The following is a 15657-nucleotide window of genomic DNA, read 5'->3' on the forward strand; positions in this document are numbered from 1 at the left end:
GGGGGTCCCTCAGTCTGGCCTGTGTCCTTTCGCAGTCCAGGAGCTCTCAGGGGATGTCTGGCAGTCCGGCGTCCTTAAAACTGCCATGGAGGCAGGGAGAGGATCGCGCCGCTGCCGCTGCGCTTGCCATCTGTGATCCCGACTCAAGGTTTCTGGCTGAGTGGTGCTCCTCCTGTGGGAGCACACTGACCACCAGGGGGAAGCTTCTGCATTGAGGTCTGCCCCCTGGTGGTCAGTGTGGGTCATAGTGACCGTTCGTTCCACTGTTCAGTAGATTTGCATATTAGGCTTTTATTATATACTAGAGGCCTGGTGCACAAAAATTTGTGCACTCAGGGGGGTCCCTAACCCCACCCTGTGCCCTCTCGCAGTCTGGGACCCCTCGGGGAATGTCCACCTGCTGGCTTAGGCCCACTCCCCAGGGGATCGAGCCTAAGCTGGCAGTCAGACATCCTTCTGGCAGCCCGGGAGCCCTCGGGGATGTCCACTTGCCAGCGGGGAGCAGGCCTAAGCTGCAGTCGGACATCCTTAGTGCTGCTGAGGAGCCAGGAGAGGCTCCCACCACCACCACTGTACTGGCAGCCATCAGCCTGGCTTGTGGCTGAGCAGACTCCCCCTGTGGAGCCGCAGTGACCACCAGGGGGCAGCTCCTGTATGGAGCATCTGCCCCCTGGTGGTCAGGGGTGTGTCATAGTAGACCAGTCATTCCCAGTCGTTCTGCTGTTAGGGGCAATTTGCATATTACCCTTTTATTAAATTAGGATAGAAGTCCTTGGGGCACAGGTAGGGGGCCAAGTTGGTTTTGCCCTTGAAGGGTGGTCCCCGGAATCAGGGTGGGGGGTCCCGGCTGGGGGTGCCTTGGGCCACCCTGGGGTGAAGGGGGCTTGATGGGGTGTTTTGCAGGGCTTGTCAACACCCCCTTTCAAGGGTGGGGGGGTCCCCCAATTGGGGTTGCCCTGGCCAGCCTGGGGTGAAGGGGCTGGATGGCTGGTTTGCAGGGCTGGGTCAAACCCCCCCACTGGGGACTTCTCACCCCCATGGGAGGGTTTGGCTGGCCTGGGTGAGGGGCTGATGGCTGTTTTCAGGCTGGCCACACCCCCTTTAGGGTGACGGGTCCCCACTGGGGTGCCTGACCAGTCTGGGTGAGGGCCTGAGGGCTGTTTTCAGGCTGGCCAACCCCCCCGGCGACATACGCTCCCAGCCTCTCCTTTTTTTCTTTTTTTTCTTTTATTCTGGGATTTATTTACCTTCTATAATTGAAACTTTGTAGCCTTGAGTGGAGCTCAGAGCCGGCCAGGGTGGGCGGAAAGCTTGGCTTCCTCCATTGCCAGGGGCAACCAAAGCCTCCTGCTCGCTCCAGCTCCGTGGCCACGGCCGGCTGAAAGCAGGTATCTGGGGTTTATTTATCTTCTATAATTGAAACTTTGTTGCCTTGAGTGCAGCTCAGAGCCAGCTGCAGCAGGCGGGAAGCTTGGCTTCCTCCATCACTGGAGCAACCAAGCCTCCTGCTTGCTCCAGCTCCGTGGCTGCCGACAGCCATCTTGGTTGGGTTAATTTGCATATAGTCGCTCTGATTGGCTGGTGGGCCTGGCTTAAGGCATAGCGAAAGTAAGGTCAATTGGCATGTTTGTCTTTTATTAGTGTAGATTACTACTTATGGGCATAATAGTATCATTACTTTGTGTATGTTTTAATTAGTAAAATAAAACATTTTAAAAGAAATTACTGAGTAGACATTTCTAATTAAGATAGTAACTCAATAAGAAAAAAACCCTGCAAGTGTAATTATAACATCTAGAAAATAGGAAATGTGACCAATCTCACTGATATTGGAAATTAGTTTTCTACGTATCTATTTATGAAACACATCTTAAATCTAAGTGTTCATATAACTGACAATAATTTAAGTATGTATATTACATTTTTCCATATAAATTAGCCACTGAGGATCTGGGAAATAATGTGATATGAAACTTATTTGGCAACATTATATTTTAGTTGTTATTGATTTAGGATATTTCTAAAACAGCTTCCTGATTTAGTAACATAGATATAAAATATAATTTCAGAGGATGCCCATGCACTTTATTTATTGATCATGCCTTGTGGCTTTCATAATAATGTATGACTTATATATCTAAGGACTTTTATTTATTTTACTAGATGTACCAGTTAATAATGTGGATTTTTATTTCAATAGATGGAGTTACATATATGTTGATATATATGCGATTTGATATGTATGCTATTTTGTTGTATTGACAGCAAGCTTCAAAACCTCGTATGTCAAATTTGCTGAAGGTGTTAACATCATAGATATTTTTACACTTAAAAATGTTGAATTTTGTGTCAAAAAGAGCATTTAGGGGAAGTTTTAATTCATTACTTTATTTTGAAAAAAAATTATCTTATACTTCGGGAAGCTTATGGTGAACATGCTCCATCTCAAGATACTTGTGAACGCTGGTTTAAATGCTTTAAAAGTGATGATTTTGATGTGAAAGACAAAGAACATCCAGGTCAACAGAAAAAGATTGAAGAGCAACAATTACAAGCATTATTGGATGAAGATGCATGTCAAACTCAAAAACAACTTGCAGAAAGTTTAAATTTTCTCAGCAAACAATTTCTGATTGTTTACAAGCAATGGGAAAGATTTTAAAGGAAGGAAAATGGGTGCCACATCAAATGAACAAAAGACAAATGGAAAACTGAAAAGTCATCAGTAAAATGTTGCTTAAAAAGCATGAAAGAAAGTCTTTTTTGCATCGAATTGTGACTGGTAATGAAAAGTGGATTTATTTTGAGAATCCCAAATGCACAGAATCATGGGTTGACCAGATCAACCATTAACATTGACTTCAAGGCCAAATCGTTTCGGAAAGACAATGCTCTGCGTTTGGTGGGATCAGGAAGGTGTGGTGTATTATGAGCTTCTAAAACCAGGTGAAACCATTAATACTGATCACTACTGACAACAAATAATCAATTTGAACCATGCTTTGATTGTAAAACAACCAGGATGGACCAGAAGACACGGCAAAGTAATTTTGCTTCATGATGATGCACCATCACACACTTCAAAACCAGTTAAAGACACGTTAAAAGATCTTGCCTGAGGAGTATTAACCCACCCACCCTATTCACCAGACCTTGCTCCTTCAGATTACCACTTGTTCTGATTGATGGCACACACACCTTTCTGAGCAGCACTTCAAAATGTACGCAGAAGTGGAAAATTTGGTCTCTGAATGGTTTGCCTCAAAACAAGAAAAGTTCTATTGGGATGGTATCCACAAATTACCTGAAAGATGGGGGAAATGTGTAGCTAGCGATGAACATTATTTTGAATAAAGCACTTTTGATGTTTCTCTTGAAATTATCATGTTTTCTTTGATTACAAAATCTGCATTATTAACCGGTAGTATAGTCCCTCAAGACATGAGTTTGAGTCCAATTATTCACAAAGCCTTGGAAACGTCTCCCTATATCTATAGGGGAAAGTCATAGCCTACAGGGAATATAGAATGTGGTATAAGAAAAAGAGATTTATGAATTGATAGTGACTCATGAAGTTTAAAGAGATTCTTGGAAACAAAAGAAATAAATATAGAATAAGGTAGTGTAAATATATTATATATACACTATTAATCCTAGAAGCATGGAAATCATAGAGAGAAAAAATTCTTAACGCAAAATAAGTTATTTTAATATGTATGATAATTCAGTATTTGTGGAGTAAGAAAACATAGAAAATAACCATAGGTTAATTAATTCTCAAAGTACACATGAATAAAGTAGTTAAAGCATAAAATAAACTTCTCATTTATCTCTTTAGAAGGAAAATGTTTATTTCATAGAGAAAACTACAATGTCTCACATTTTAATGACTAAATTTCCTAAACCAAAATGTTTCATTGATGCCTGTTTGCTCTGTACATGCCATAATCAATTTACTCAAATGATAAATTGATCTCCTTCAATATAAAGACCACTATATAGCCAATACATGGTGTTTTATATTCACTGTTACATTTAATCATATTATAGGAAAATCGGTACAGAGAAATGGTAATGTTTAAACAGAAATTATCCTAGATACTTAATTGAATATTTTAAATATTTCTATCAGAAATATTGATTATATACAAAAGTAGATAATATAATAAACAGCATGCATCCCAAGATTACTCTGAAACAAATATCAGGCAACGGGTCATTTTTCATAAGTATTTCATTTTGTTAAAAAATAATGATTAAAAAACACAGTTACTATTATTTCATTTGCATATTAACAGTAATTACTTAGTGTCACGAAATATCTGGTGCTGAAGTCAGGATCCAACACATGACAATTTTTTGTTGTATCTCAAAGGTCTCCTCTTCAATTGATATTTTTTATCCCTAAAACCTATTTGCCAAAGAAACCAAATGCCAAAATTGCTTGTGTGGTTTCCCACATTCAAGATTTGACTAATTGCATTGGTTTAATGTAATTTATTTGTCCCCTTGTTTATTGGACATTGAAAGTTCAATGTAGAGGAATGATCATATTCAGATTTGATTATTTTGTTAAAATACTTCTTAAATGGTGTATGAGAAGGCATATAATGCTTGATAGTCTTATAAATAATGTTAGTAGGAATGGCGATCACTGCCTATGTACAAAAACTCATTAAGAATTAGAGAATGGTGGTTTTTAAACTCCATTATTTCCTCTTTATTTATTGCCTGAAATATTTGTATGAAGAGATATTTCTATGTATCAAATATTTGGCTATTCTGGGGTATAATTTTTTGGCATTTTTTTTCTCAAGCATTACTTTTACACATTTTTTTCTAGTGTGAAATTTGTGTGTTTATTAAAAAAGAAAAAAACTTTTGAAAGAAATTAAAGTCAAACTTTTTCAATTATTCAAATTTCAATGAGACTTTTAAGAAAGTTATAATGTTTAGATGGTTAGTAGGTGGCTAGAAAGTTGTTATTTTAAATAATTCTCAAGTGATAATTGAAGGAATGTGTTTAACTTTGTGCTAGATAGTTACAGAAAAGGGGGAAATGTAGGTGGTTATCTAAAATGCATTTATTTTAATATCCTTATCTTGAAGGACTGTTATAATGTGGCATTTGATCAATTAAGTGTAATAGTACTTTTCCTTTTCAAATCAGTGTGATTTCCTTCTTTGTATAAATGAATCAAACTCAGCTGGTTTGATTAGCACTATATTAATACTGTTAGGTAATGATTGAATTTTGATGTAGTGGATTTAAAGATATATGTTTATCAAGCATGTTGTTTTCATTTTAAATTCCCTACTGGATAGCTTTGTAACCTAGAAAAAAAATCACTTATCCTAGGAAGTAGAGGCAATGTATACTCTCTCCATAGATGTCAGTAACTTCTCTCTCTTGGAACGTCTAAGAATTTTTTAAGTTTATATATTACTTCCTTACTAAGGAACAGTAATCTCTTATCTATAAATTTGCTGTGGGGAGGAGGAATAAAAACACTAGACTATAGTATGAAGGTATTTAGACAAATTTTATATCATCTTAAAATGAAAAGATCAATAGTGCTTTAGCCTTAGTTCTGAGTGAATAAATACCAGCCATGTCTTTGCTATCTATTTACTAAATGTTTAACTGCTAAATAACTTTATGGCAAACACTTCTAAAGGCAACCACAAATATAGTATGTCCTAAATCATTCATACATTCAAAATATTAATAAATATACCTCATTTTGTTATGACAGGAAATCTTAAAACAAAAAGTAGGAGTTAAAAGAACAGGGAAAATGTGAGTAGGTCATGTTTTTTGTTTTTTTTGAGGTAGGTTTTAAAATTGATCTAAACTCCCTTGTGAATGCCCTCATGTTTTGTACTTCATTTTGAGAAACATCGTTTTAGATTCACCAATTCTTCAAAAATTATTAGTGATACCTTTCAAATAGACAGACAACTGGCTAATTCAACAAAAGTAATTAACTAAACTGGAACATAATTGTATTTTTACTTTTTGATAATTTGTATTGGAGATTTTAGAGATAAACCTTACTAATCTGATTCTTAATATTCACAAACAGAGTGAATTCATCTGTAAACAACTATGGTGATTTTATTATGATTCACATAATTCTGCTTCAAAAATTACATGTGCAAATCTTTACATTATTAATATTATAATTATCAGTTACAGATTTAATATTATAACTAATCAACTCTGAGAAAATAGTGTGAACACCTATAATGTTACAGCTTACTGCTTTTATTATAAAGATGAAGAAATGTTGATAACATATCTAAAACTTTTCTTTGGTCAAAGTATCTTTACTTCTTTTCTTTCATTTTAACTATAAACTGTTAAAATTGTATTTTTAAGATAAATTTCAGTCACTTTTGTGTGGTGTGCAATGTGCACTTTGCAATTGACTTATAATTGGACTATGCTGACAATGGAAAATCTTACAAGTATTGAACATGACATTTATGACAGTATTGCTGTCATCTTGGCTTCTTTTATTGAATATGCAGAGAATTATAATTGGGCTAACAAGCCTGGTAGCCTGGCCTCTTTCCAATTATATTAACCAGCCTGGTTGAGTATTAGCTGCCTGAACACACACGCATTAGGCATAGGGCTTTGTTTTCATTCCTATTTTATTTTGGTATCTACCCAATAATCTAAGAATAACATTATCTGCCTCCATGTAACATTGGAGAACTTTCAATAATTCACCTCCATTTCACTGAGAAATGTAAAGAAAAATGTGCCTTCTCTACATTTATCTCATTAGTTTTTAGTAAGACAATGCTTTTTAATTAAAAATTGGTTGTATCTGCTACTTATTAAATGCTAATATTTATCTAATAATTTATAAAGCCTTTTGGCAATGCTTTTTGAATTCAGGCTAAAATTTTTAAGTGATAAATTTTAAACTTAAGAAAAATGTCCTTTCATGTGAGCAAGTCAGTATACTGATGCATTGAAATATTTTCTTTGAAATGGAGGCAAATAATACTTTTTACATAATCTAAAAATGCCTTTTAGTTTTGAGTAGTTTTAAATACAATATAAAGATAAAAATAATTCCTGATGTTAGACTTATGAAATCCATTATAATTCTAGCAAGAATTAAAAACTTAATTTTTAATAGAAAAGCCAATATTAAGAAATGTTAAATGAAACAGTTTGTGGTTTATAATATCAAGTACTTCACAGTGTATCAATTATTTGGAACACTAAATTCTGTACTTTTGTTTCTCTTTTTTTCTCTTCTGTTTCTCTTTTATTTTATAGCATTCAATATACTTGCATATTTCCTTTAGAAACATTCCCAACCCTACCATCTGCAATATTTAAAGTACTTATCTTTATCAGTGATTCTTTGAATATAAATATGAAAACAATCTGGAAATTTATTCTACAGAAACACAGCACCACTAAAGCACATGAGAAATATGGTATAGGATGTGTATTGCAGTATTGTTAGTAGTAGCAAGATACATACATACATACATATATACATCACAAACAGCCTGATGGTTTATCAATAGGAAAATAGTCCTATACTTCATATGTGCTATCAAAATACATACAACTATTAAAATTAGTGAGCTAGAACTCTGTGTATTAACCTGGAAAATGTGGGAAAAGCAGACTGCAAAGTAATGTGTACAGCATTATCCTATTTTTAGAAAAAAATACACAAAATATATATTTACTAGTTTTTATAAGAATTGCAAAATTAATTTTTCTAACATTAGTAAACTGTTAACATTGATTATTTTAGTAGCTAACAGTGGAGAAAAATGAAATATTGTGGGGTTTTTTTTTTACCTATATCACCTCTAATTTTTTTAGGTGCATCAATTTTATAATAAAAATAAACAATGAAGTAAAATAACTATTTCATTCATTAAATAGGAGTAAATTTCTTAGTACAAATAACTTACATTTTGTTTTAATATTAATCATTTTAGGGACTTTAATGGTCTATACATTATATTATGAATTATTTCATCATAGGAACAATATTACAATAAAACTGGTAGTTTAGTTTTGGATCATTGCTTTTTAGTTTGAATTTTATCTTCCTAACAACATTGTGAACATTCTCCCTCTCAAGCCATATATACTCTCATTTTAAAACTGTGGGAAAAACAGAGATTGAATGGGCTTTAGGAAGGAATAATTGAGGTTTTTTTTGAAATATTTTTGTTTTATTTTATATATTTTTATCTGAAAAAAATTTAAAAACTTGATGCTCATTTTTGTATGAGTTAGTGAAAGATAAATGCTAATAGTAAGATCATGTTTATAATTGTAAACAAAAAGTAAATTCTCTGTGAGTAGTCTGGCATGTAACTAGAAATGCTAGAAAATTTTATTTAGCTTTAAATAACTTGAAGGAATGGACTATAGACTAAAATTTCTCTATATGAATAAGTACTTGATCTAAAATCTAAATTAAACTTCATTGAAGGTCAGTATGCCCAAGTAGAGACTGCGTATTGCCCAATTAAGGGATGGGTTACCACTTCATCTTTAACATCATTTAGGGAGTGAAAAAGACTATCTTCATTTTTAAATAGCATTTAAATCAAAATAGAATATATCACTTCAAAACATTTAGAGGTCTCTAATTATGCATTTTGTCTAGAAATATCCCTTTGAGTAAAGAACTCTCCTTTAGGTCTGTTATAACTTCCTCATTAAGTTTACTTCTAACCCCAAATATTGTTTATCACTAGATACAGATAAGCCTAAATTTGTACTTCTTAAATGGTAATAATGCTATTTAAAGTAACGGAGTTTTCTAATTTCATAGCTATGTGCTCAACCAAAAACCAGATAGCTGGAGGTTGATTTGGCTTTGTTGACCTGATGTTTGCAATTCAGTCGATGACTCAATGCCTTTAATCCCAATAGCATAAGGGCTTTTGGAGTCACATACACCTATAATAAAATCTCATATTTGCTTTTTTTCAACTATATTACAGTCAGCAAGTAATTTGACTTGTCAAAGTCTCAGTTTCTGTTTCTGAGGCAACAGTCACAAAACTCCCACCTTGAGCTTGCTGTTATTAAGTGGAAGTATGGAAAATGTTCAACCTCAGTCTCTGGCACTGAGTAAGCACGCAATAAATACAAGTGGCTTGCCCTTGTGATTTCTCCAAACTTCGTGAGCTATATTTTAATTCTTAAATAATCTGAAATATATTTGAACTATATATGAGTATTTATTTAATTCAATTATAACTTAAGCTTAGAGTTAAGAAGGAAATAGAGAAAGATTTACAGTCCTCAATGGAATTTCAGCTCCTAACTATTTTTTCTTTCTTATTCAAGAAGTTAGATCATATACTAACAAAATATAACCAATTGTCACTTTCATTGTCATAGGCCCTATTCATAAAAGTATGTTGATCATATAATAATAAATTCATCTTTTTAGACTGCAGCTAATAGTTCTAATATATCTCTTTTTCTTATTAGAGACTCTGTTTAACATCTAATCTCTGTTTGTTCTCTTCTTGTGCAATCTTTTCTTGGAACCAGCTGCTGCTTCAAAAAATAAAGTTAAAGGTGAGCTCCTATCTGTTTGCATGATTCACCATGATTCATTTTTCTGTTCAGTCCTCTAAGTCCTCTTAAATGATGGAGCCAATTCTGTTGGTGATAATATTAGTTCAGTATATAAATATTCATCACAAATTTTTACAAATATAAATATATATTATTTCAATTATTCAGCTTCTGATATATGTCTGTGTTAGCATGATGATTTGTGAGAGTTTTTGTTTGTTTGTTTTATTTCTCACTTTAAACATTGCTTTTGTGCACTAATATTTAGTTTTTTGACCTTTGTTTCCTTGGTGAAATTGTAAATTGGGAAAAATATAACATAAAATAGGCTGATAGAATATCTAAAAATTGAACATACCCTTCATAGAATTATGTGAAGAGAAAATGTTATCTTTTAAAAATGAATATTATAAACTGTGGGCTGCTATTTATGATGTTCCTTCTATTTCCTAGTTGCATTAAGTTTGCATTTGCTAGAATTCTAAAATATATATTTTCATGAGGAAGGATGAACTTGTCTAATGCCAGAATGTTTCCCTGAAAGAAAAATACTTTTGGCTTGATGTGCCAATCTTTATGGTTTTGAAAGAATTCTAGTATATATATAATACTGTATCATAGGTTTATGGTTTATATTTTGATTTTATACTCTCTACAACAATATATATATTTAAAAAAATTTTCTCCTTCCTATAAAGCAAATATATATATATATAATCTTTCATGTATTATTATGCAACAAAACTGCAATTATCTTATTGGTCATATATCTATTATCTTCAGTTTCCTCATCTACAGAGTGTGAATAAACAATAAGTACTTCAAAAGATTGTTGTAAGCGTTGAATTAGGTAAATATTTGCGTTTTAAACAATGCTGGTTTCCTTTTGCTTCTCACAAAACTGCCTCTTCTTTGTGGAGAATTTTATGACTTTTTATCACTTATGTTGTGGTATCTATTATCTCCCTGTGTGTGCTCAGAAGAAATGAACAGGTGGTTTTGTCTCTTTCTCTACTTCTCTTATTCAAATTCATCCCAAGGCCAACCTTCTCTGTTATCTTCTCCCTCCAGCCCTGCCCTTCCCCAGGTTTTAGTTTTATAGCTAGTTTCAACATTATGACAGAGTCATCTTTGAAATGTTAACTGCTCCCTATTTATAAGGCTAACCATTTAGTGTGCAAGTACTATTTTCCTAGCAATATATTTGTTTCATAGAACACTACGATATAAAAGACAAGATGGCAAATCTTTGTTACCATTTGTTGTATCCTCTATATCTAGCCTAATATGTGGTTTTCTTGGTGGTGAGAATGGCAACAGGTGTTAGACCTGTGGAGTCAGACCAGACCTCAGTTCAGCAACCCTGGTGACTGAGTTCTGGCTAGGAAAGAATTCAGAGCCAAGACTCAACATATAAGAGAAAACCACTGAGATAGAAGTGAGCAGTAGAAGAAATGGGCCCAGGAATTAAATTACATTATGGAGGCAAAGGAAAGGGCCCTCAGAACTTAGGAGAAAGGTAAGGGCAACTTGCTTAGGGGGAAGTGGAGGAGGAGTGGAAAGGCACTGGTTTGCTCCAGAGGGAGAGCACACTGGGTCCTCTTGCCTAAGGGTTTTTAAGGGTGGAAATTTTAGGGGAGGTCCTAGGAAAGGATCTCAATAGAATATCCATCAGCTTTCCAGGTGTGTCCTTTCAGAGTCAGGGTCTCCACTGATTGGTCAGCACCATGGCAAGGAGTGAGTAGTCAATGCAGCTGGTCCTGAGGTTATCTGTGGCATCACTTGTCTGATTTTGCTGCTTTTCTGGGCCTGGAGCTGAAATACAGCTGAGGTTTAGATGTTATCCCTGAGGGTTAATGTTTAAGGGAGTGGACTTCCAAGGGCCCTCATGGGAGTCACATGAGGCCACTCTTTGATTCCTTGTTTCTCCTCCAATAGAGTCTACCACACAACTATGGACATGGGAGGGGAGGAAAGGACAAGGGAGGTTCTGAGCTGCATGGCCAGTGATATGAAAGGTCAGGGCATCTAAACCACAACCAGGGTTACTAGGTAAGGAAAGGTTACCCTGGAAGTAAGGTCCTTGCTCTCCCAGTTTTGCCTGCTGCTAGGCACCCAGAGCTTTCAGCCCTAGTGGCCTTCCGTACCTGGCCTATCACCCTTGCTGTGCTCATGTCTGTCCAATTGTCTACCACATTCTGTAAATGTGCTAGAACAATTATTTAGGCTGGAGTCCTCCTCAGAGAATGCTTTATGTGGCAGGTAAGGCTTAAACTGATTCTTGATGGTTGGGTTAGATGTTGAAAAGATTAGTACAGAGAAAAAATAACAAAAGCATAAGTAAAGATATAGAAATAGAAATGAGTAGGGCTCATTCAGTATAATGAAGACAGGTTTTAAGGAAAGACCTGTGTTATTATGGAAGTGGAGGAAAATAAATGTGTTGATTCAATAGGCAATCGAGTGATTGTGAGCCATTACCATATTTTACTACATAAAACCTATTGTAATACTCAAATATATGATCACCTAATAATTTTTAAAAACAATGGACAATAATTCAAATGATAATATACTAGAGGCCCATTGCATAAAAATGTGTGCCCTGGGGCGGGGGGGTCCCTTGGCCTGGCCTGCCCCCTTTCACAGTCCTGGAGCCCTTAGGGGATGTCCTACTGATGGCAGTCGGTAGGACAGTTTGTGGGAGGCAACTGGCTGATCAGGGGAAGGCACTGCCCCCATCACCCCCTCACTGTTGCTGCCTCTGGCCTCCCTCCGCGGGAGGCGACCCAGCAATCAGGAGAAGGGATGCCCCCATCTACTGCTGCCACTGCCAGCCGCGAGGCTGCCTGAGCCTTGGTTCTCACAGCCACTGCAGCTTGCCTGAACCTAGGCCCGGCCCTCATTGCCTGATCCTCAGGCCTTCTCAGTGGCAGCCGCCATCTGAGGCTTGCCTGAGCTTCGGGCCAGCCCACCATCAGCGGCTTGCCTGAGTCTCGGGCTGGCCCTGGGCAGTGGCAGCCGCCATCTGCTCCCCCGATGCACCTCCTGTTCAAGTCCCCACCCACCCGTATGTGCCTCACAGCTCACCCAGCCCCTCCCACCCAGCTCTCCCGCTGTGCACGCAGCCTCCTGGTTATTGCTCATTGTGGCATGAGGGAGTCATGGCGTGATGGCATGATGACCACGTAGGCTTTTATTAGTATAGATAGGTTACAAAGTATTAAGTACAGAAAAACTACAAAGTATTAAGTACAGAAAAACAATTTACCAATGTAGAATTATAGCCATAAATTATATTACAGGTATCTGTTAAGTCATGTCAGAAATCAAGCTGGCTAGGATCTTACAATGCAAATATGTTTCTGCATACAATTTGGTGCTTTTCACATCACCATCCCTACTGTTCTACACCTATTTATTTTATACTCCGGAGTATAAATCTCCTTTCTCCAATTGTGTACAAGCCTGCAGGGAGCTTTGGGACATAGTTTGCCTATGTTTTTGCATCTATAAGGTCTTATAGAGACCAGAAATGACACTTTCTAAAATGAACTGTACCTCAAGTAGAAATTGAAATTTTATTTCTATCAATTGAAACATATATATTATGTAGAGATAATAATAGAGAGAAATACTCAATGCTTTTATTGACCAATTTCCATGTTAAGGAAAATGGCATTCCTTAAAATGAAAAATAAAAGAGTGGGTAAGAGGATAATAAAACCCAAGGTAATATAAAGCACAGTTGCTTAAAAATAGTTCATTTCCTGGTCCAAACAAAATATATATTACAGGGAAACAAGGGAAGTTTTGAAGAGGATCATATTTCATTCATTTCTTCCCATGAAATCATCCAAATGTGGGGAGCCTCTGAAATATTGGAGAGAGTCATGTGTCCTGATATATATATTTTTAAGAATTACATTCCAGAACACATAGACTAATAATATTTTGACATTAACTTCCCAATAAAATTTTTAAACAGACTCTTAAAATAATTTATGGGTGTTTACATTAAAAGAGAGTATATACTAGGAGTCAACATTCATTAGTAATGGTGTAGGAAATTGTCCTAATTCCCTCCTTATTTTTTTATATTGGTTATTATCCTGGTTTCTGAAGACAAAATTATAAATATGTCTGAATTTCATTAAATCATTTAACAGCTAATGCTTTTCTTATCTATGCAGAAACTTTCATTCTGGAGACTACCAATTAATCTTCAGTGCTCAAATCTAATGGTGGTTTCCCAATCTTCATATTACTCATTTTGTTTTTCTGAATATATATTGTTTATTTTGATTTTCTTTTGCCCTTGATTTTTGATTTCAGTGTCTCCATGCAAAATGTATGTATGTATGTATGTATGTATGTATGTATTTACTTATTCATTTACTCATCTTTCTGTTTTTATATCTTGTTCTGGAATATAGATTTCATTCAGATTATATTTTTGATCCCTGAAAAGATTACTAATTGCAGTGTTGGTTCAGTGCTCCACATCCCCTTTAAGAGATGAACTTTAACTTCTACAAAATAAAGAAAGCAGCCTTTTTCTAGATGATTATGCATCTACAACCAACTTTTCTCACCATTGTTGACTATTAAGAGAAAAACAAAGGACCTAATAAAATTCCTCCGCTGAAAACTTAGAACTGGGAAGGGAGAAAGGAGAGAGAGAGAGAAAACTGAAAGGGGCAAGAAAAAGGAGAGATAGGGAATCAATTTTGTTAAACTGTGTGGCCATGTCTTTTGTATGTAGACCGAATAAGAACATTAATTAAGTCAAGAAAAAGAAAGCTGGATGTACAAAGAGAGGGCAAGAGAATGACCTCATTGTGCTACATTTTGAAGGTCTTTTATCCTTGAGGAGGGCCTTTTAATTAAGCTTTCCAGATGGGTTTATCTTGTTTGCAATCAAAAGGGAAACAACTATCATAACTGTCTTCTTTCTCTGAAGGTTTCTTAGTTGATTTCAGTTAATAATTTTCTTGACTTGTTCCTACCACTAAGCTCTTATTTGCTATTTCCATTCACCCTACTAAACATTTCCACCTGCATACTAAAAACTGAAACCTATTTTTTTGCAAATCTGAGGCCTCAGGATTTGCTGTGTTTTCTCATGAACAAATACTTCCCTAACTTTGTAGTTTAAAATAATTGAGACATCTTTAACTTCTTTGCCTTAATGCCCCCCATAACCAATTAATTATCAAATTGCCCTTCTTTGACAGGGATAAAATTATCCTAATTACATCCTATTTTTACCATGAGAATAGTAGCTTTTGCATGGAACTTTCTTCTTCAAACCACTTATTTCTCGGAGCTGGCCTGGAGAAGTTCCTACCTTGTCTTCTGCTTCAATCCTTGATACCCTACAATCTATTCTACATTCATATATCACCATAAATTTTTAAAAAGGTCAACAGTTAGAGGTAGACAATAAGGTACCATAAAGTGTTCCTACATTCTTTGTATAAAATTATTTCATTTTATTCTATTGTAAACTTATAAATATAGACTACATGTATTTTAATGACTAATATTTTTGAAAAATCTTGTAAAATTTCTAAATACTTTCAAGCTAGTAAGTATCTTTTTAGTCTCTAACCTGATTTTTCGGCTTTTTTGAATTTAAAATTTGGCAACTATAGTGCAGATAAAATTTTATGTCATTTCTAGTTAGCTATTACTTTCAATCACACAATCATTTTTCAGTGCTCAAATATAATTAACATAATTATTTTCACTATACATGAGAATTGAAAGATAATGCAGGATACTCACCAATCAAAATTCAGTTATATATGTGGTTTGAGAAGAATCAGTATTTCAATTTACTAGATTTAAGTAACAGTCATATATAATATTGTTAAGTAAAGCATTCATACAGGTGCAAATATAAAAAGTCTCTAGTAAACCTTATACCTTGGAGGTAAATTGAAATGCATATATGAGGTTGAAATTGAGGCATTGGTTCAAACTATTCTAAGATTTTTATCTTAACTGGGGCACATATTTTCAGTTTGTATGCAGTATATATACTAACAATTTTCATTTTGTAC

At 35.2% G+C, this 15657-nt stretch overlaps 1 protein-coding gene across 1 annotated transcript in view; it reads left to right on the forward strand.

Moving 5' to 3' along the window:
• LOC102430991 (cell adhesion molecule 2) overlaps positions 1 to 15657 on the forward strand; it is a gene marked incomplete at its 3' end in the record, with an annotated part of 1034261 nt that overhangs the window by 815814 nt on the left and 202790 nt on the right. The window contains exon 2 of the mRNA XM_023764593.1: positions 9563 to 9589. Coding sequence (XP_023620361.1) covers positions 9563 to 9589 — 27 coding nt within the window. The remainder of the gene's footprint in view (positions 1 to 9562; positions 9590 to 15657) is intronic.

This window comes from Myotis lucifugus, unplaced genomic scaffold (genome assembly GCF_000147115.1).
Source record: "Myotis lucifugus unplaced genomic scaffold, Myoluc2.0 scaffold_339, whole genome shotgun sequence".
Classification (NCBI taxonomy): domain Eukaryota; kingdom Metazoa; phylum Chordata; class Mammalia; order Chiroptera; family Vespertilionidae; genus Myotis; species Myotis lucifugus.